We start from the raw sequence: 22,432 nt of genomic DNA, 5'->3' as shown, positions 1-22,432 counted from the left end.
TATGTACCCCCTGTTTAGCTCCCACTTACAAGTGAGAACATGCAGTATTTGATTTTTTGTTTCTGTATTAATTCACTTAGGATAATGTCCTCCAGCTGCATCCATGTTGCTGCCAAGGACATTATTTCATTCTTTTTTTAAAGCTGCATGGTATTCCATGGTGTATATGTACCACATTTTCTTTATCCAGTCAACCGTTGATGGGCACTTAGGTTGATTCTGTGACTTTGTTATTGTGATTCGTGCTAAGATAAACATACAAGTTCAGCTGTCTTTTTGATACAACAATTTCTCTTCCTTTGGATAGATAGCCAGTAATAGGATTGCATAGTAGTTCTATTTTTAGTTCTTTGAGAGATCTCCATACTGTTTTCCATGGGGGTTGAACTAATTTACATTCCCACCAACAATGTATAAGCATTCCCTTTTTTGCACATGACTGACATCTATTATTTTATGACCTTTTAATAGCCTTTTTGACTAGTGTGAGATGGTATCTCATTGTGCTTTTAATATGCATTTATCTGATGATTAGTGTATTAGTCCATTTTCATGCTGCTGATAAAGACATACCTGAGACTGGGAAGAAAAAGAGATTTAATTGGATTTGCAATTCCACATGGCTGTGGAGGCCTCAGAATCATGGCGGGAGGTGAAAGGCACTTTTTAACGTGATGGTGGCAAGAGAAAAATGAGGAGGAAGCAAAAGTGGAAACCCCTGATAAACCCATCAGATCTCATGAGACTTATTTACTATCATGAGAATAGCACAGGAAAGACTGACCCCCATGATTCAGTTACCTCCCCTTGGTCTTTCCCACAACATGTGGGAATTCTGGGAGATAGAATTCGAGATTTCGGTGAGGACACAGCGAAACCATATCAGTTAATGATGTTGAACATTTTTTCATATTCCTATGTGTTTCATATGTTTGTTGACCAGTTGTATGTCATCTTTTGAGAAATGTCCGTTCATGTCCTTTGCCCATTTTTTAATAGAGCTATTTGGTTTTTTTCTGGTTGATTTATTTAAGTTCCTTATAGATTCTGGATATTAATCCTTTGTCAGGTGAATAGTTTGTACATATTTTCTCCCATTCTGCATGTTGTCTGTTTCCTCCACTGAATGTTGTGCAGAAGCTCTTTAAGTCCCATTTGTCAGTTTTTGTTTTTGTTGCATTTGCCTTTGAGGTCTAAGTCATCAACTCTTTGCCACGGCCAATGTTTAGAATTTTTCCTAGGTTTTTGTCTAGGATTTTTTTAGTTTGAGGTCTTACATTTAATTTTAGTCTTTAATTCATCTTGAATTAATATTTGTATATGGTGAAGGGTAGGGACCCAGTTTCATTCTTCTGCATATGGCTAGCCATTTTTCCCAGCACCATTTGTTGAATAGAGTGTCCTTTTCTCACTGTTTATTATTGTCAACTTTGTCAAAGATCAGTTGATTGTAGGTGTGTGGCCTTGTTTCTGGGTTCTTTATTCGGTTCCATTGGTCTATGTGTCTGTTTTTGTACCAGCACCATGCTGTTTTGGGTACTATAGCCTTGTAGTATAGTTTGATGTCAGGTAATGTGATGCCTATGGATTTGTTCTTTTTGCTTGGGATTCTTTTGGCAATTCAGTCTCTTTTTTTGGTTCCATGTGAATTTTAGAATGCTTTTTTCTAATTCTTTGAAAACTGATGTTGGTAATTTGATAGGAATTCTGTTGAATCTGTAACTGCTTTGGGCAGTATGGTCATTTTAATGATACTGATTCTTCCAGTACATGAGCATGAAATGTTTCTCCATTTGTTTGTGTCATGTATGATTTCTTCCATCAATGTTTTGTAGTTCTCCTTGTAGGGATCTTTCGCCTCCTTGGTGAAATGTATTCCTATGTGTTTTTTTGTGTATGTGTGTGGCTACTATAAATGGGATTGAGTTCTTGATTTGAGTCTCATCTTGAATGCTATTGGTGTGTAGAAACGCTACTGACTTTTGTACATTGATTCTGTATCCGGAAACTTTACTGAAGTCATTTATCAGGTCTAGAGGTATATTTAGGGTTTGAGAGGTATATCTAGGGTTTCCTTGGTTAAGTTACTCATGTAATTTGACTTCCCGTTTTCCTATTTGGATGCCTTTTATTTCTTTCTCTTGCCTGATTGCTTTGGCTATGACTTTCATCACTGTGTTGAATAGAAATGGTGAGAGTGGACATTCTTGTCTAGGAACAAAGTTTTGATAGGGCAAATATTGTATGATTCTACTTAAGTACTTAGTATAGACAAATTCATAGCGACAGAAGGCAGATTATAAATTAACAAGTGGTTAACCTCTGTTAAACTACTGAGAGGGGAGATGGGGAATTAGTGTTTAATGAGTTACAGAGTTCTGTTTAGGATGATGAAAAAGTTCTGGAAAGAGTGACAAAGTTTAAACAACATTGCAGACATACTTAATGCCATTGAATTGTATACTTAAAATAGTTAAAATGGTAAATCTTGTATATATTTTATCAGTATACAAAAAAGGAACAAACTTTTGATATGTGCACCAGCTTTGGGTTTTAAGGTGGAAAAACCCAATCTCAAAGGTTATATGCTGTCTGATTGCTTTTATATAACATTCTTGAAATGATGATATTATAGTGATGGAAAAAAGAATACTGTTTGCCAGGGGGGAGAAAAGTGGCTGTGATTTTAAGAGTGGCATGAGGGATCCTTCTCGTGGAACTGTTGACCAATTTGAACATGTGACAAAACTGTGTATAACTGAATAAACACACAACTAAGTACATGTTAAACTGACAAAATCTGAATAGGGTAGGCCTTATCATGTCCATTTCTTGTACTACAGATATGCTGGTACACTGGGGATAATTCGTTGAATGATTTATAGTCTCTTTGTATATTACTCCTTATGATACATGTGAATCCAAAATTATCTCAAAATAAAAAGTTTTTTTAAAAATGGTAAGAGAAGCATGTGCCTACTATGTATTGTTTCACTGAATTTTCACTTCACTCTTTGAGGTAGTTATTTTTACGCAAAAGGTACAGATAAGGAGAGTAGGACTCAGAGCTTAAAGCATTTGCTCTGCTAGTTTGTTCCAATCTAACTCCTAAATTCACCTGAGGCGACTAGAATGGATGAGCCTCAGCTGGGCCTGGGCATAAACTGCTCCTCAGCCACCCATTAGCAGCTTTCAGCACAACCCTCAATGGGGAAGACTAGAGCTGTTCCCAGCTCTCTTCCCTGTCCAGACAAGTTGTTTTAAACAACTTTGGTCTCAGGGCATTTGTTGTTTGATGCATCATTGAGTCTTTTCACACAGTATTTGTCAACAATTAAAAATAAATAGGATTATTTTTCCTCAGAACTCTCAGACTTTCATCTTCTTCTCCCTTCCTGATTCTTCTCTGTGCCTCTTCTTTTAGCAATATAGTATGCTGGCCGTGGTGGCTCACGCCTTTAATCCCAGCACTTTGGGAGGCCGAGGAGGGCAGATCACAAGGTCAGGAGATCAAGACCATCCTGGTTAACACGGTGAAACCCCATCTCTACTAAAAATACAAAAAATTAGCCAGGCATGGTGACGGGTGCCTGTAGTCCCAGCTACACGGGAGGCTGAGGCAGGAGAATGGCGTGAACCCGGGAGGCAGAGCTTGCAGTGTGCACAGATTGCACCACTACACTCCAGCCTGAGGGAAAGAAAAAAAAACACCAATATAGTAATACTTTAAATTACTAACTTACAACAACCAAAACTCATTTATACTTATATACATACTACCTCTTATGGGTCTGTTTTATTTTCAATCTTACTTGTGGAGGGACAGGTTTTGTTACATAAATGCAGGATCATCACTCAGCATGGGCAGATTCTTACTGCCTTTCTCCCTCTATTTCTATCCTTCTTACCATCACTACATAGATTGGCCATACTGTTTATACATGTTGTGCCTGCCCCTGTCGTTTTTTCATAGCTTCCACTTTCTCTATCGGAAGTGTCCTGGTTTGAATGATAAAGTACATGATTATCCACCCCAAAAATCATTGATCTGCCTTCTTTCTTATCAAGAAAGAAAAAAAGATTAAGTAGAACTTAAGGTCTACTTTATAAATCTTTATGTCACATATCTTGTTTGGTTGACGTGCTTGGTTTTCAGAAGCAGAGATTGACTCAGATTACCTCAGGAAAAAGAGGATTTATTGTAATGATACAGTGGCACTTGAATTTCAACTACAGGAACCTCTATGGACCAAACTATACTCTCATCTTTCTCTCCCAAGTCACCTGGTCTTTCTCTCTACCTGCTTTTCATGTGTATGTTTGCTCTGTTTTCTCATTATTGCCTACTGATGAGTAGATAATGTTCCTAAAATAGAATATTATTTGGCAATAAAAAGGAATGAAGTATTAATATATACTGCTACATGGATGAACTTTGAAAACATTATGCTAAATGAAGGAAACCAGTCACAAAAGAGTGTGTCTTGTGTGATTCTATTTATATGAAATGTCCAAGTAAGCAAATAATTAGAGACAAAAAGTAATTTAATGGTTGCCTAGGACTGACGGAGGTAGGGAGGATGTGGAGTGACTTGTAACAGGCCTGGGGTTTCTTTTTGGTGGGATGAAAATATTCTAAACTGTGGTGATGGTTGCACAACTCTGTGAATATAGTAACGATTGAATTGTATGCTTTACATAGGTGAATTTTATGATATGTGAATTATACTTAGTATAGCTGTTAAGGGAAAATAATGCTGACCTCAAGAAATTTATAGTCTGGGCTGGGCGTGGTGGCTCACACCTGTTATCCCAGCACTTTGGGAAGCCTAGGTGGGCAGATCACGAAGTCAGGAGATGGAGACCATCCTGGCTAACACGGTGAAACCCCGTCTCTACTAAAAATATATATATATAAAATTAGTCGGGTGTGGTGGCGGGCACCTGTAATCTCAGCTACTCAGGAGGCTGAGGCAGAAGAATGGTGTGAACCCCGGAGGCGGAGCTTGCAGTGAGCCGAGATCGCGCCACTGCACTCCAGCCTGGGTGACAGAGCAAGAGTCTGTCTCAAAAAAAAAAAGAAGAAAAGGAAATTTATAGTCTGTAGGAGTATAAATGTACACAAATATTTATAAATTGAAAGTAGAAAATGGTTGTAAGTGCTATTTAAAAAATAAGAGTCTCTGCAGTGAGCCAATATTGCCCCACTGTACTCCAGCCTGGGCAACAGAGCAAGACTCCGTCTCAAAAAAAATAAGAGTCTATAACATGTTAATACGTTTTACGTATTGGTCATGGGATTCAACTTTAATTCTCTGACAGAGATGAAGTATTTATGGGAAAAAGATATGATCATACACAGTTTCAATAGATGGGTTGGAGATCAGATATTTCATGAGAGAAGTGGAACTTGAATTAGAGCATGAAGCAGTAACTATTTTTTTGTTTAAAAAAGGAAGGGCATTCCAGGACTAGAGAACACTGAGAATTGCAAAGCTGTCTGACACTTTATCGTTAGAAATAAAAGCCAGAAAATAAAACAAGAAATTGAGCATGACTAGAATATTATTCACTTTAATGTATTTAATGCTTGCAGTGTCCTCATATCCTGGATTTTTCATAACAGCTCCAATTCAGATACTCCTTTCTTCTCCCATAAGCACTAGATGTTGAAAAGCATCTTACTGAGCCTGGGGAGGGCACATTTTAAATGTAGATCAAAAATAATTATACTTCTTCAATAGCTCATGTGAACTAGTAGACCAGTGAGGCCAACTTAAATTCCATACAACTACGTTATGATTGATGTCTGCCAATTTCCATGTTGTCATTTGAACATAATTAAATATATATTTTTGAGCTATTCAAATTTAATTCTATTTAAATTACAAAGTGAAGCTGGGGCATTATGAAGTATTTTAGGTTGGTGCAAAAAGTAACTGCAGTTTTTTGCCATACTACTACTTACTGTACCCTTCCCAGTAAAAGGGCACAACTAAAGCCTCCATATGTGCCTGATATAATCATAGCAAGCACTATTATTAAGAATGTATGTAGCTATTAATAAAAAAGAGTATGCAGTGTAAAGAGTTGATTATGCGACCTATTTTGCTAATTTGGGCTGCTTTGCTGGAGAACATTAAAATATCCTGGAATTTCAGTATGTCAGCATCTAAACTGTGTCTTCCAGACTGCATGAAACAAAGGCTATGTGGCTGTGAAGAGAAAATATTTTGGATAGCATGGTATGCATTATTATAGATGTTTACTTTATAAAAGTAGCTTATAAATCTGTTGTTTTAACATTTATAAAAACAAGAATTTACCAGGTATCTTAAACAGTTAGATTCTGTGGTTTAATAATCACTTTTAAATTAATATGTTTCAGTTCTGGAGGTGGTTTTTGGCAAACCTGGCTTCTGGTGGAGCTGCTGGAGCAACATCCTTATGTGTAGTATATCCTCTAGATTTTGCCCGAACCCGATTAGGTGTCGATATTGGAAAAGGTATGAGATTTTTAGAAATACTAACTTTTCCCTTCTTTGCATTTGGAACCATGTGTTATTTATTATCATTAATTGTGCTATGATAGTGTTACCAGATAAAGTCTACAAACTTTATTCTCAACCAAATGGTAGAGGCATAGGGCCTAAAGTATATTACTTGCTGCTTTTCCCTTAAAAAAGGGAAGGAGGGAAAGCCTGTTGTAACAAAAAAGTGAGTGTTAAAAACTGCTTATAACTTAGTCCCATTTTTCTTCCTAGAAACCCCTTCCTAGATTTTTTTCCATGCAGTTAGTCCTGTCTCAGCTATGGCTCCTTTCTAGGATAGACGCACAAGTCTCATCCTAGGGAGTCCCTTTGCCTCTATCCTTACTTAAATATCACATCTTCCCTTCTTTGTTATTACACCCTTTTTTTTTTTTTTTTTGGAAGAGTATGTTATTTGGTAACTTTTTGAGAAAGTGAAAAAAATAAAATAATCTCTTACATATCTAAAAAAAAAAGTATTTGTCTTACCCTCTCAAAAAGGGTAAGACATATATAAAAGTCTGAGTTTAAAATTATTTTCCTTCACAATTATGAAAAATTACCCTGACTTCTAGTTTCTGATGTTGCTCTTAAGATACCAGTTTGCTTACCCTGGATCCTTTAGTATATGTTTTTTCTTTTTAGTTTCTTTCTATCCCTGATGATCTTATATTTCACAGTAAAATATCTCTATGTGAGTCTTTTTGCAGTGTTTGAGTGTTTGCAGAGATCACACAACTGGCCCAGTTAAATCTGGAACCTTGTGTTCAGTTCTGTGGGTGGCAGCACAGTAAGTCATTTGGCTGCTCAGGGTGAGGTTGTGGATATTGAGCATCTCCCTGCTCCTTTGCTTTCATCCTGGAAGTAGTAGTTAGTTCCTCTGATTTCTAAGTCTTTCTGAGGTTATTGTGATCAAATGGCTTGCTTCCCAACAATATCTTCCTCTGTAAGAAAATAGGTTCAGCTTTTTCTGCTCTATTTGGTGAGTTACCACTCCTCCCTATTCTCTCCATCTGGCAAAATTTTGTGGATTTCGTTCTGTCATGTTCTCTTCTTGGCCTATCTGGCTTTAAACCTGTTTTATTTCATTATTGTTAATGTAATAGAGTTTCTTCAGGGTACAGAGATTCATTCAACAAATATTGAGTGCCTTGTGGATTACAGGGTGCCTGCAGATACAGGGTGTGTGTGTGTATATGTATATATATGCACACATATTCACACCCCACCCCCCATATAAGACATAGAGCTCACGCCTCGTGTACCTAAGAGTCTAGTGGAGGATACAAGTAATAATAAATGAATAAATGACTAAAATATATTGTCACTGAATGATAAATGCTAGGGAAAAACGTTAGAAGAGAGTGATACCAATTTTCAATAAGTGATCAGAAAATGTCTCAGAAGGGGTGGCAGTTTGAACAAAAATAAAAATGTGAGTTTCATCTATTTAACTGGAAGTTGAAATTTTATTTTTATTAATAAAGGTAAAATAAATCAATATTATCTTGCTTTAAGTCCCATAGTTTTATTTTCTCTTTCAAATCAGGAGGATTTAGTTTATTTTTAGAAGATTACATTGTACATGTATAATAGTTTTAAAATATTGTCAAGGAATTCTTGGTCAAGGGAAAAGAAAAATAAAACCAGAAAATACTAGAAAAATATGACCCCTTCATGTGAAATGTTAACTATCTTAAACTATCCTTACAAGTTTTTAGCTTTATCTTTTTGCTTTTCAGCAGTCCCAGAGATTTTCATTTCTTTTTTTTTTTTTTTTGAGACAGGGTCTCGTTCTGTCACCCAGGCTGGAGTACAGTGGCATGATCTCAGCTCACTACAGCCTCTGCCTCCCAGGTTCAAGCAGTTCTCCTGCCTCAGCCTCTGGGTAGGGATTACAGGCACCCACCACCACACCCGGCTAATTTTTGTATTTTTAGTTGAGACAGGGTTTCACCATCTTGGCCAGGCTGGTCTTGAACTCCTGACCTCATGATCTACCCACCTCGGCCTCCCAGAGTGCTGGGATTACAGATGTGAGCCACAGTGCCCTGTCGAGTTTTTCATTTCTAAGTGTTTGTTTGTTTTGTTTTGTTTTGTTTTAATAGAGACAGGGTCTTACTCTGTTGCCTAGGCTGGAATACAATCATAGCTCAGTGAAACCTCCAACTCCTAGTCTCAAGTGATCACCTAACTCAGCCTCCTGGCTAACATTTTTTTATTTTTTGTAGTGGCAGGGTCTCACTATGTTGCCCAGGCTGGTCTTGAACTCCTGGCCTCAAGCAGTCCTTCTGCCTCGGCCTCCCAAAGTGCTGGAATTACAGGCATGAACCATCTCACCTGGCCCATTTCAAATTATTTTCTGAACTTCAATTAGTAACTTCTGGTAACTTTAATAAAATGCTTTAAGGCAAGTTGTTTGAAGTAAATTGTTTTCATGAGAGATTAATATTTTCCATAATTTCTTTTGAGATATTACTTGAAATCTTGATTATCTGTAAAAGAATGGGAGGATTTTGATTTGTGCCTTCTTTGTTAGATTTGTAAGTGGGAATTTCAGACCATTTAGATCTGTGAAGGTTTATTTTGATTAAAGTGTTTATTGGATATATAATGTTGCTAATAAATTTTAAATGGCTTTATTTTAGGTCCTGAAGAGCGACAATTCAAGGGTTTAGGTGACTGTATTATGAAAATAGCAAAATCAGATGGAATTGCTGGTTTATACCAAGGGTTTGGTGTTTCAGTACAGGGCATCATTGTGTACCGAGCCTCTTATTTTGGAGCTTATGACACAGTTAAGGTAATCTGGGGGCTTTAACTTGGACATATTACATATATGGTTTCCATTTATTTAATTAGTAATGTTTTCAGCAGATATGTTACTTTTAATTATAAAAATAAAAATCAGTGATGAAATAGAGACATGAAATTCTGCTTAATCATGATTTTGCCATAACCTAATTAAATTATAACTGCAGTGTGGATCTGACTTTAGTTATATAGCATGTATCTAAGTTTTTGAGATGTTTTCACTATACATCACATTGCAAATGAAAAACATGCTAATTAAGCTTACATCATAATCAAATCATTGGTATATGGAAAGGCATCTTCTAGCAGTTTTTCTGATTTCATATTAACCCTATTATCACTTTTTATATGCAAATAATCAAATGTCATTTTGAGAAGTAGGCAAAGCAAATTAATTAAATAAATGCTACTGTAGCTTGGTTATCTCCTGGATACTGTTAGATTCTGTGTTGTATTCTCCAGGTTGTTCTGCAATTTACCTTTTCATTTCAGATTTTAAGAACACTTCCATGTGGTAGGAAAAAGAAAAATTGTAATAATGGCTACCAATTTTTAGCTATTACTTAGTTCTAGGAATCTTTTTTAAGTACTTTACATCTTAAATCTCAGAAATCACCAGTAAAGAACTTACCCATGTAACCAAAACACTACCTGTTCCCCAAAAACCTATTGAAATAAAAAAAAAAACAAGAAAATAAAGATATTTCTAGTTGTTTAAAATAAATAATAAAAAAATAAAATCCCCCCTTTGTTTAAAGATAAATAGCCTAGGAATTGCTAAGTAAATAGCCTAGGAATGGTAAGTAATTTACTTGTTAAAGGCAAGCAAAAAAACCCATGTTCTTGATGCCTACATTATAATGCTTCCAAAACGAAGTAATGAAATCTGGACAGATCAGTTTTTAGTGTATTTTTTAGACTGCTATGTTAATGAAAATTACAGGATCTCATACATTTATTTAATCATAAAAAATGTTATGTGCATACTCTGTCTCTAGTTTTCTTTGTTATCACCTGCAGTAGTGAAATTTAGGAACGTTTTTCCACTAGCTTAAGGTTTTAAAGCTGCTCATCAAATACGTGTTGATGATTAAAGCAAGCATTTTTTTCACTTTTTTTCAACCCCACAAGGAAGAGCCATGGAAGAACTTCTTTCTTGTCAATGTCTGCTACCTTCCCTAGTTTTATGTGCATTAGTAACAAATTCTTATCATGGCAAATATGCTTTATATTTTTGAAATATACTTTTGAAATATAGTCATGTGTGGCAATCCACTTTTTGTTGATCTGCTACTATTAAATCCAGCTTTTTTATTGCATTTTAAGTATAATTGGACCCTCTTTCATATATTTATAAAAATTATCCTTTAACTTACGAATTTAAGATATTTTAGAAATTTGGATAGTTACTTGGTACATTTTTCTTTTCTAGGGTTTATTACCAAAGCCAAAGAAAACTCCATTTCTTGTCTCCTTTTTCATTGCTCAAGTTGTGACTACATGCTCTGGAATACTTTCTTATCCCTTTGACACAGTTAGAAGACGTATGATGATGCAGGTATTTTATGTTATTGTTTCTAAGCTTAGTTGAGTTTTTAATATCTCTGATATTTGGGTATAGTCAAATTTAAGAGAAATTTTGGCTGAAAGGCATAGATCATTTGTTTTACTTAGCTAAAATAAATACATGATGTATTCTGTCTTATATTCTTTCCTATCCTAAAATAACCATCAGCCAGCAAAGCTTCTTCCTCACCTACCATCAAAACAGAAATACCTACTATTCCTGTAGCATATATTGCTTGGAAGGTAGAGAGTTATGGCAGAAATTGGATGAGTATGTCTGTCTATTTTTTTTTTTTTTTTTTTTTTTTTTTTTGAGACAGAGTCTGGCTCTGTTGCCCAGGCTGGAGTGCAGTGGCCAGATCTCAGCTCACTGCAAGCTCCGCCTCCCGGGTTTACGCCATTCTCCTGCCTCAGCCTCCTGAGTAGCTGGGACGACAGGCACCCGCCACCTCGCCCGGCTAGTTTTTTGTGTTTTTTAGTAGAGACGGGGTTTCACCATGTTAGCCAGTATGGTCTTGATCTCCTGACCTAGTGATCCGCCCGTCTCGGCCTCCCAAAGTGCTGGGATTACAGGCTTGAGCCACTGTGCCCGGCCGAGTATATCTATCTTAACTGAAATATTATATTAAGTAGAATGAGCCTAGTCATGAGCCATTGAAATATTTCATTGTTTATTGTAATATATTTTTAAGAAAGTAAATAATTTTGACTCCAAGGACAAAAACTTGTTTGTAATGGTTTATGTTCTAAATATAAATCCCTAAACCAAATTTTTGATGAATTTGATCTCTATTGTTATTACCAGTTGACCATCCCAAATCTGAAAATCCTAAATCCAGAACACCCCAAAATTCAAAATGTTTTGAGCACCAACATGATGCTCAAGGGAAATGCCCATTGGAGCTTTTCGGATTTCAGATGCTCAGCTGGTAAGTATACAAAGCAAATATTTCAAAATCTGAAAAAATTCAAAAAACTTCTAGTTCCAAGCATTTCAAATAAGGGATACCAACCTGTACTTATTGCATTCATTCATTCAGCAAATATTTGCATGCTTTATCTATGCTACGCTCTGGTGAAAGAAAAAGACAAAATCTGCCCCCAAATTCATAGTCTAATATTGAAGACAACAGTTAATGGTTTAAATACAAATGTGTGTAGGTTCCAGGAATACATAGAGGAGGGTTGCCCAGACGCTTAAAATGATCAGACATGGTCTCTTAGAGAGCTAAATCTCAGTGAGTAGGCTTACTTCAGTCAGTGAGAGAACATTCTAAGCATAGGGGGAAAATCGTACACAGAAATATGGCTTGAGAAGTAGTTCAGTATAGCCAGGTCATAAGTTTTATGAGGGCAAGTGAAAATAATGAGGTCAGAAAACTAGAATAGTAATATTGTGCTTATTATATGCTTTATACTGTCCTAAGAATTCTATACTTTTTACTCATTAAATTCTCAAAACACTGAGGTGTAGTTACTATCATTATCCTCATTTTTATTGACTACAGAATGGCCCTGGAAGGACCAGTAAGCAATCTGGCAGGATAAAACTAACCTGTTACTTCATTTCAGGATAATACTTAGTTATTCCATTTATGTCTGTGTTTCTTCTCTTTCTATAGTTAGTTCTAATTTAGCACATTGAGAAACTTTTTAAAATGGAAAATTAATATGCATGTAGACTATGGATTGGGTCAATGGTATTAAATTTCCTGAATTTGATAACTGTACTTTGGATATGTAAGAAAATATCCTAATATTTAGAAAATACGCACTCGAGCCTAATATTTAGAAAATATGCACTCATGCCTGTAATCCCAACACTTTGGGAGGCTGAGGCGGGCGGATCATGAGGTCAGGAGATTGAGACCATCCTGGCTAACATGGTGAAACCCCGTCTTCTATTAAAAATGCAAAAAATTAGCTGGGCGTGGTGGCAGGTGCCTGTAGTCCCAGCTACTCTGGAGGCTGAGGCAGGAGAATGGTGTGAACCAGGAGGCAGAGCTTGCAGTGAGCTGAGATGGCACCACTGCACTCCAGGCTAGGCAACAGAGCGAGACTCTGTCTCAAAAAAAAAAAAAAAAAAAAAAAAATAAGAAAATATGCACTTGAGTGTTTAAGGATAAAGGGCATGATGTCTGCAACGTAATCTCACAATAGTACAGAGAAAAAAAAGTGGGAATATGATGTCTTATATATGTGTGTGTGTGTATTAGTTTGCTAGGGCCGGTATCATCCACAAAAGTGTTTTGCTTAAACAACAAATTTATTTTCTCACAGTTCTGAAGGCTACAAGTCTGAGATCAACATGTCAGCAGACTTGGTTTCCTCTGAAGACCTCTCTCCTTGTCTTATAAATGGCTATCTTCTTCCTGTGTTTTCACAGGGTTCTTCCTCCTCTGTTCCTCCTTTTTTTTTTTTTTTTTTTTTTTTTTTTGAGACAGGGTCTTACCCTGTCGCCCAGGCCAGAGTGCAATGATGTGATCATGGCTCACTGCAACCTTGACTTCCCAGGCTCAGGTGATCCTCCCACTTCAGCCTCCCGGGTAGCTGGGACCACAGGCATGTACCAGCACACCCAGCTAACTTTTTGTATTTTTTGTTGAGATGGCATTTTGCCCCCATATTGCCCAGGGTGGTCTCAAACTCTTGGGCTCAAGTGATCTTCCTGCCTCGGCCTCCCAAAGTGCTGAGATTACAGGCATGAGCCACCATGCGTAGCCCATATGGCATTTTTCTATTTTGCTATTGATTTCTCAGTTGATTGCAGTGTAGTGAGAGGATAAATCGTGGTCTATGTGATGACATCCTTTGACATTTGTTACACCTAATGTATGGTCAGTTTTCAAGTGTGCCTGAAAAGTATGAATGTTCTCTAACCACTAGGGACAGTCGTCATATATGCCTATTAACACAGTGCTACTCAACACAGTATTTATCTTATCTATCCTTAGTGCTAATAGAAGACTATCTTAAGATAAAAGATATTCAGATAATGGAAAACCCTTTGTCTTTCTTTATATAGAGTGGTGAGGCTAAACGGCAATATAAAGGAACCTTAGACTGCTTTGTGAAGATATACCAACATGAGGGAATCAATTCCTTTTTTCGTGGCGCTTTCTCCAATGTTCTTCGTGGTACAGGGGGTGCTTTGGTGTTGGTATTATATGATAAAATTAAAGAATTCTTTCATATCGATATTGGTGGTAGGTAATTGGGAGAGTAAATTAAAAAATACATGGATTTAACTTGTTTAACATACAAATTACATAGCTGCCATTTGCATACATTTTGATAGTGTGTTGTTATTGTCTGTATTTTGTTAAAGTGTTAGTTCCGCAATAAAGCATATATTTTTTCAAGGATTTAAATACTAAAAATCAGATAAATGTGGATTTTCTTCCCACTTAGACTCAAACACATTTTAGTGTGATATTTCATTTATTATAGGTAGTATATTTTGTTAGTTTAAAATTGTTTTTATGATTAAAAATTAAAACGTATAATGCTGAAATCTAAGAAATGAAAGTATCTTCTTTTAAATTGCTATTCATTTAGTATACCTGTTTTCCCATCTTTTAAAGTCATATGGTATGACATATTTCTTAAAAGCTTATCAATAGATGTCATCATATCTCTAGGCACAAATAAGCTTTGTTCTATATCTCTTCTAAGACAGCTGTTATTACTGTGTACAATATTTATAGTATCAGCCTTTGATTATAGATGTGATCATTTAAAATTTGATAATGACTTTAGTGACATTATAAAACTGAAACTGGAAAATAAAAATGGCTTATCTGCTAATGTTTATCTTTAAAATAAAATCTTGCTAGTGTGAATATATCTTAGAACAAAAAATATCCTCTTGAAAATTAGTTTGTATATTTTGTTGACAATAAAGGAAGTTTAAAACTGTTAAAATCTTTCTTTCCCTGACTCTGACTTATTAGTAAGCAGAGTATAGCAAAATTTTTGTCAGAACTGGCTTAACTAAAGAGAAAGGTATTTCTCAATGGATAGATATAAACAGCATTCCAAGGTTTTGTACAGGAGTTTGTCTTGTTTTTCAGAGCTGTTGTAGAATACAGTATGTTTGAAATCCCCAAGTTTTTTATGTTCTAATGAGTAAAGGGATGTTAAGCTAGTGGGGATAAACTATAGACAGATTTTGTGAGGCTGTGAATGGGCAAAATGGGGTGGGTGAACTTCATCGTGCACAGGGACAGTGTATTTCAAGGACAATAATACAGACCACACTTTTAAATATATTGGTGTTATCACTTAAGAGGAAAAACATCAAACTGTAAACATCATTTCTTGCAGTGGTCAACATAACGGAGTTATAGGAACAAAATAGAAAATAGTTTCCTTTCCTTCTACACTATCAAATGGTTCAAAGAAAGATGGTTAAAATAACCAAATATGAGGAATAGTTTCCCATATAAAGAGTAAGATAATATAAAAGTTTTCAATTTGTACAGAGGCATGCATAGAGGAAAAAAGGCTCGAAACCCTGAATTGGCATGGATAGAGGGCAAAGAGGAATTTAATCGCTAAATTGCTAGACAAATTGCTATTCTTTGAAGCCTAAAAGATGTATAGTTAGAACAAAAAGTAAAAATATTACTTAGTAGCCTGGACAGAGCTAAAACTGTATAAACTACATTGAACTGTTATTGAGAGAGAGTTTATAATGAGCAAAATCAAACGTGATTATATAAGGAAATTATTTTTTAAAATCAACATTGGAAAATGAATAAAAATATATTTAAAATATGTACAGTTTTTATCTTAAATGACTAGTGCTGCATCTTTTTTTTTTTCTGTAGAAGAGAGCTGGAGTACTGCATCTTTTACAGTGTCTTATTAGATAGGATTTTTAATTTCCTGCCCTAAAACTATCTCCCCAAATAATACCTAAAATTCCATACTCAGAGCTTCATTCTCTTAATTTATTAAAATACACCCTCCATAAAACAAGATGACCTTTTAAGTTGATAGTCATTTATACTTACTGAAACTACATTTATTTTGATGAATTTTACATTGTTTTCTCATTATGCTAGAGAAAGTGGAGGGGGGAATGAAAATAACACATTGTCTGGGTAGTAAGAGGCCAAAAGCCCCTGAAGAGATTTTTGCTATTTTATATTCCTACTTTAGAGTCATGCTTTCTAGTAAAACTTAGAACTTTGGCACCCTCACATTAAATTTTCTGAAACAGTTCCTTTGTTCATATATAAACATTATGCTACACAAGTAAGAAATTGATACCTTAATTCCTCATTAGCTGATAGATCGAAATGTAGATTCAGAAGGGCTCCTTTTCTTCCACCACTTCTTAAATGTTAGTATTCTCCAGGGGCCAGTCCTTTGCTCTTTTCTCACTTTATATATGGTAGATTGTGCTCCCCCACCAAGAACATGCTGGATAAAATATATCCAAAAAGATTTGGTTTTGTTTTGTATTGTTTTAAATAGGGAACTAGCATATCAAGAGATGTCAGAAATAAGATACTCAAGGACAGGAGGGTAACTGGGAGCTAACATTGTAGCAGCCCACAGATTTCAGAAACAAATAGACACTAAGGGTGATTTTGACACCCACATGTGTAGATAGGAGTTAAGGAATTGGGGACCTGCTAGAGTAGGCGGTTGAAACTGAAACATACCATGCCTACCAACCACACAAACTGTCCAACGAAGCTACAAACTTGGGTCCAGGCACGGGATGCGAGGCAGGTGGCTGGTTTGAGGCCAGGAATTCAAGACCAGCCTGGGCAACATACCAAGACCCCTGTCTCTGAAAAAAAAATATATATATAAAATATGTTTATGTGTGTGTATATATATATTATGTATATGTGTGTGTGTGTATATATATATTAGCCAAGTATGCTGGCACATGCCTGTAGTCCCAGCTACTCAGGAGAGTGAGGTGGGAGGATCACTTGAGCCCAGGGGGCTGATGCTGCAGTGAGCCAAGATCATGCCACTGATCTACAGCTTTGGCCACAGAGCAAGACTGTTTAAAGAAAAAAAAGCTACAATCTTAAAAATAGTGTTTTATTTAAGAAGAGATGCTAGAAAAATAGGCAACAAATCATAGTGGAAAAGAATTGCCAACTACCCCAACAGTGAATAGGGAAAGAAGAACCCACCTGTGATGTCTCTGGTTTGGGGGTTAACAATTTTAAAAATTAAAAAGCCACCTGTGAGAAATCAAAACCCCACAAGCTTGTGCCACAACCAAGTATGGAACACATATGTATATTTAAACTATATACTACAGGAACTCCAAGCCAAACCATTAAAACTGTTATAGGACTAGTGAAGCCCTCGGGGCATTGGCAAAAACAAATACAAAACCTCTCTGAAACACTTCTACAACGTAGGCCACGAAAAATCCTACAGAAAAACTAGCCTTCAATGAAGATGAACTGATGAGTCATCTGAGAAAGCATTGTGTGGCAAAGGTGGTAGACATGACAAACAGAATTAGCACCCCAAGAACTAAAAATGTGATGAAACACTCTAAAAGAAACTATAGAATGTTTAAAATGATTAAGAGAGTTTTTAAATAGATTCATTTTTTAATAAAAATAGTACAGTATGAAAGGACAGGCAAGTTTGAAAAAACATCTAGAAATTGTAAGTACAGTGTTTGAAATTAAAAACATGACAAAGGAGAGTCTAAAGGTCATAGTGGTTTGAATACGTTTTACATATTCTAATAAGAGATCCAGAAGAAACTGAAAAAGGGTATGAGAGACAACAAAAGAATAATGCCTGATACTTTTCCAGAATCTCAAGAACCCATTTGTCTTCAGGTTAACAAAAAACTCTGAGTGAATAAATAAAAAATCTACAGTTAAAGACATAATAAAATTGCAAAGTGTCAAAGAAAAGACAAATTGATTATTTAAAAAGGAACATTATACTCAATAATGGATGACAAAAGATTGGAAAATACTGTCAAAATTTCTAGTCAGCTAAGTAATTAAACAGTTCCATAACAATAATATTTTCAAACAAACAAAATAGTTCACCATTCAGAAATCTTTGCTTAGCAGTCCCCAAACTTTTCGGTATGAGGGACCAGTTTCATGGAAGACAGTTTTTCCGCAAATTGGGGGAAGATGTTCGGAATGAAACTGTTCCACCTCAGATCATCTGGCACTAGATTCTCGTAAGGAGCATGAAATTTAGATCCCTTGCATGCGCAGTTCACAATAGGGTTCACATTCCTATGAGAATCTAATGCCACCTGACAGGAGGCAGAGCTGAGGTGGTCATGCTTGCCTGCCCTCTGCTCACCTGCCGTGTGCCCATGCCCAGTTCATAACAGGTCACTGACCAGTTGGCTGCTTGGGGACTGGGGACCCCTGCCTTTGCTGAAAGGAAACCGAACTCAAGAGGAAGTCAAGTTGAATGCAAGCAGCAACAAAGTAAAGAAATCGGTAAACATGTTAGTAGACCTAGATAAACACTGCCTGTGAAAGGAAAAATACATACTTTTTGGTGAGAGGAGTGACTTATCTTGAATTTCAGAATAATTTAGCCTCTTTCTCACTTTTCTTGGGAGCCTACACATATTCTTTTCTCTTGTCCTTTGATATGTTTATCGGACAAGACCCCAATGAAACATTAGTATTACTGTGACTAGATAAGTCTACTTAATTCTGGGGTGCAATAATTAACAAACCCATCAGCACCTAAGACATTTCTCTAATGTTAATGTTAGGTACACAGCTAAGGCTAGTCCTCAGAGAAGCAGCCTGCCTACAAAATCACACCTATAGGCAAAAATAGAGCAGCCTAGGGAAAACTCAGGCTGCACCTGCACAGATAAGCAGGCAGGGTCCAGCACAGAAGCCTTTTGTTCTTTGTGTGATTGGCAGGCTCCCAGGAAAAAGTGTCCTCACCTTTTCGGGCATGTACACGGTGGGCTCCATGGGAACTTGCACAGGGAGAAGGAGGGCTTACCTAAATTAAGCCCAGTTATAGAAACAAGAGAAGTGGCACTTTGTGCGTGCCTAGAGACATACCCACAACTACATAAGATAAGGGGAGTTGCACAGACAGCTTTACTAATAAGAGAAATTACTCAAATAGCTACAGAGATGAGAGGAGTTTCTTATAAAAGCTTTTGAATTCAACTGTAAAAACAGCAACCCACTAGGGCTCGCCTCTCCACTGTGCAGAGCTTTCTTCTTTTGCATATTAAACTTTCGCTCCCATCTCACTCTTTGCATCCACACTCCTTCGGTCGTGAGACAACGAACTGGCATAACACCTTAGACAACAAGACCAGTGACCATTGACCTGTTTCATTTTTAGCCCCGTTGCCTACTCTCCAACTTCAATTCTTTGAAAATTCAGGTAGGAGTATAGCTAAAATGGTATGTAGAAGTAAATTTACGGATTCAAGTGTATGTATTAGAAAACAAGAAACTGAAAATTAATGAACTAGAAAAAGAATAAACAAAAATAGAGAGTGAAACAGAGCAAATGGAACAGAAAACAAAGACAATTAAGGCGGGTAAGAAAACCAAAAGCTGGTTCTTTTAACAAACCATACTGACAGGAACCAAGAAAAGGAAGAGATTAAAATAAACAATATTAAGAATGAAAAAGATGTACATATAACTACTGAAGAAATTTTTTAAGTGAATAATCAACTTTGTGCCAACAAACTTGATAACCTAGACGAAATGGTAAATTTGTAATAAAAATATAAATAACCAATAATGATTCAAGAATAATAGAAAACATAGACCATAACCACTAAAGAAATTTAATCATTCATCATAAACCTCATTAACACTAGGCTAAGATGGTTTACAGGCTTTTTTTTTTTTTTTTTTGTAGCCCAGGCTGGAGTGCAATGGCGCAATCTCAGCTCACCGCAACCTCCACCTCCGAGGTTCAAGCAATTCTCCTGCCTCAGCCTCCTGTGTAGCTGGAATTACAGGCATGTGCCACCACACCCAGCTAATTTTGTATTTTTAGCAGAGACGGGGTTTCGCCATGTTGGTCAGGCTGGTCTCAAACTCCGACTTTCAGGTGATCCGCCTGCCTAGGCCCCCAAAGTGCTGGAATTACAGGCGTGAGCCACTGCTCCCAGCCGGTTTACAGGCTTTTCTTAACAAAACTATCAGAAGGGAACAAAAAAGAGGCAACCCCTTTGGCTTCTTCTATGAGGCGATAATCTTGACGCCAATAAAAACAGTAAAGAAAGAAAAAGGCCAGTTTCATTTATGAATATAGATGTAAATATCCTACATAAAATAATCACAGACCAAAACAATCAGAACCACTATGGCCTTTCTGGTTTATCCCAGGGATACAAGAATGTTAGAAAACTCTAGTAACGTTATTCATTGCATTAACAAATTAAAGAGCAACACACAGGTTATTAGATGATGGTTAACATTTGTTAAGTTTCAGTATCCACTTACAGGCGTGTAAGTGGATTTTATGAGAAAATCTCTTAGCAAAGTAGGAATAGAAGATAATTGTGTTAACTTTCTTACATCATAAACACAAAAGTATTTAATGTTAGGGACAAGACAAGGATGCTTACCACTACTGTTTATTTTCAGAATTTTACTGGAGCACTTAAGGAACATAATCCAGACAAAACAATAAGAAACAGAAGAAATAAAAATGAAGAAATTCATTATTTCCCAGGCCATATTGTTCTATACACAGAAAATCCAAGAAATTCTGCAAATACTAGTATAAGAGAAGACAGCAATGTTGCTGGATACATGACCAATGTACATAAATCAGGATCCTTCTTACATTGTAACAGCAGCTAAGCATAGCTAGCATTTATTGACTGTTTGGTGCCAGGGGCTGATGCAGTGCTTACATGATTTAATCATAAAAGCAGCCCATTAGGCATATTTGTCTTCATTTTAACAGACTGAACCTGTGACTTGGAGCGTTAAGTAACTTGCCAAAGGTTCTACAGATAGTAAGTTAGGCAAGCCTGGTACTACAACCCAAATCTGTGTGACCCCAAAGCCCGTCATGGTTTTAACCACATCCTGCCAGCAATTGTAAGGAACGTGATGATAACACCACTTTGCTCCTGGCCTCAACTTTCTTTTTACTTTGATATTTTAAGTGGTATTTTTAATAGGAAAAAAAAACATTCTAGACAACATGAATAAACTAATGGAATTAGATAAATTAATTGTACTAGGAGCATTTCAGGATATTTCTGGAATAAATCTAGACAGAGGTGGCCCCAAAACGGCGATGTCAGAAGAGGTGCGTGAGGAGAACTGGTGTGGAAGCCACGGGCGCCCAGTAGGACCGGGGCCCAGGGTTCAGTCGCAGGGCAGCGCCCAATCTCTGTTCTGTTCACGCGCTGCCCACTGGGACGCCGAGTTCTGCGGTGTCTCAGAGCGCAGCTTCGCCCAGGCGCTCCACGTCCCGGAGTGCTCATGAAGGGAAGAGAGGCCTGATTGACTTCTTCAATGTAGAGACCAAAGCCCAAGCAATACTGTACAATCCAGTTGCCTCAGTATTGCCCTTGAAAATGGATTTCACGTTCATTCTAACAGCAGCAGGAACTATAGCCATCCTTGCTGCTGCTGCTACTGTAGCAACATTATTAATAGCAAAAAATCTGAGTTCTTTAAAGAAGTGGACAACTAGGGATAATCAGAGTACTAAAGAATCTGGCAAACAAAACAAACAAAAAACAACACGCCTATTTTCAAGATGGCAACCAAAATGGAACAGGAAAACACACAAGGAATTGGATGAGAAGGAACAGAGATCAGATGAAGAGGACGGGGAGGAACGGGGAACAGACCAAGGACTGGGAGAGAAGGAACAGGACACACATGTAAAAGTGAACGAAAAGCAACAGGGCAGCCAAATTTCGTAAGTGTAACATAAAACTTGGTTAATTACAAACAGGCAACACATGCCCATCAAACGAAGAGGGAGGGCGCTGGACCACACTGGGCTCTTTTTTGAGGACCACAGGGCAGTGGCTGGAGGCTAAAGCAGACTTGGCTGGTGTGAGTGGCACACTTAAGGTCACTTTCCTGTAAAACTGGTTTCCAGAGACAAGGGTCAGCAGCGGGGCCAGCATCTTTTACAACAGTGTGAGGAAAGGTACGTGGAGGGAAAGTTGTCAGTGTAATCTTATATCTTGACTGAAGTTTGACTTTTGATATTTCAAATCCTGCTGAGGAAAAAAGAAAAAAAGCCTAAAATGTGCTCATCCCGCTTTCGCACAAGATCAGCAGCTCCCCCGGGGCTGGGCAGGGCGGAGCAGCGGGCACCGCACAATGCGCGCCACCTCACAGAGCCGGGCGCGGTAGGCCTCGAGCCACAAGGGGAGTGCGCAGGCCGGCACACGGGCCCCTCGGGGAGGCGAGGCCTAGGGGCGAGCCCTTCTGAGAGCAGGGGGTGAGGGGGCGGCGCCCGCCAGTCAGGGCAGCTTCCTGCCGCCCTGACAAGCACGCCTCCAGTTGCCAAAACCACCCAAAAAT

General features: G+C 37.3%; 2 protein-coding genes across 3 annotated transcripts in view; both read left to right on the top strand.

Annotated features, from left to right (window-relative positions):
* Positions 1-14,834, top strand: part of SLC25A31 (solute carrier family 25 member 31) — a 33,192-nt gene extending 18,358 nt beyond the window's left edge. Inside the window, exons 3-7 of one of the 2 annotated variants that reach the window (XM_050792366.1) lie at positions 6,389-6,506; positions 9,179-9,333; positions 10,777-10,902; positions 11,716-11,839; positions 13,936-14,023. In XM_050792366.1, coding sequence (XP_050648323.1) covers positions 6,389-6,506; positions 9,179-9,333; positions 10,777-10,902; positions 11,716-11,839; positions 13,936-13,943 — 531 coding nt within the window. In that variant the 3' untranslated portion in view covers positions 13,944-14,023. Of the gene's footprint in view, positions 1-6,388; positions 6,507-9,178; positions 9,334-10,776; positions 10,903-11,715; positions 11,840-13,935 lie in introns of both variants that reach the window. The other variant, XM_050792365.1, reaches the window with a different exon arrangement.
* Positions 14,835-21,402: 6,568 nt separating this feature from the next.
* The window catches only part of HSPA4L (heat shock protein family A (Hsp70) member 4 like), a 58,429-nt gene continuing 57,399 nt past the window's right edge, over positions 21,403-22,432 (top strand). The window contains exon 1 of the mRNA XM_050792364.1: positions 21,403-21,815. Within this exon, the coding sequence (XP_050648321.1) occupies positions 21,466-21,815 (350 nt within the window). The 5' untranslated portion in view covers positions 21,403-21,465. The remainder of the gene's footprint in view (positions 21,816-22,432) is intronic.

Source organism: Macaca thibetana, chromosome 5 (genome assembly GCF_024542745.1).
Source record: "Macaca thibetana thibetana isolate TM-01 chromosome 5, ASM2454274v1, whole genome shotgun sequence".
In the NCBI taxonomy this organism is placed as follows: Eukaryota; Metazoa; Chordata; class Mammalia; order Primates; family Cercopithecidae; genus Macaca; species Macaca thibetana.
Note: the sequence above shows the minus strand (reverse complement) of the source record. Positions and strands in the feature narration are given on the sequence as shown.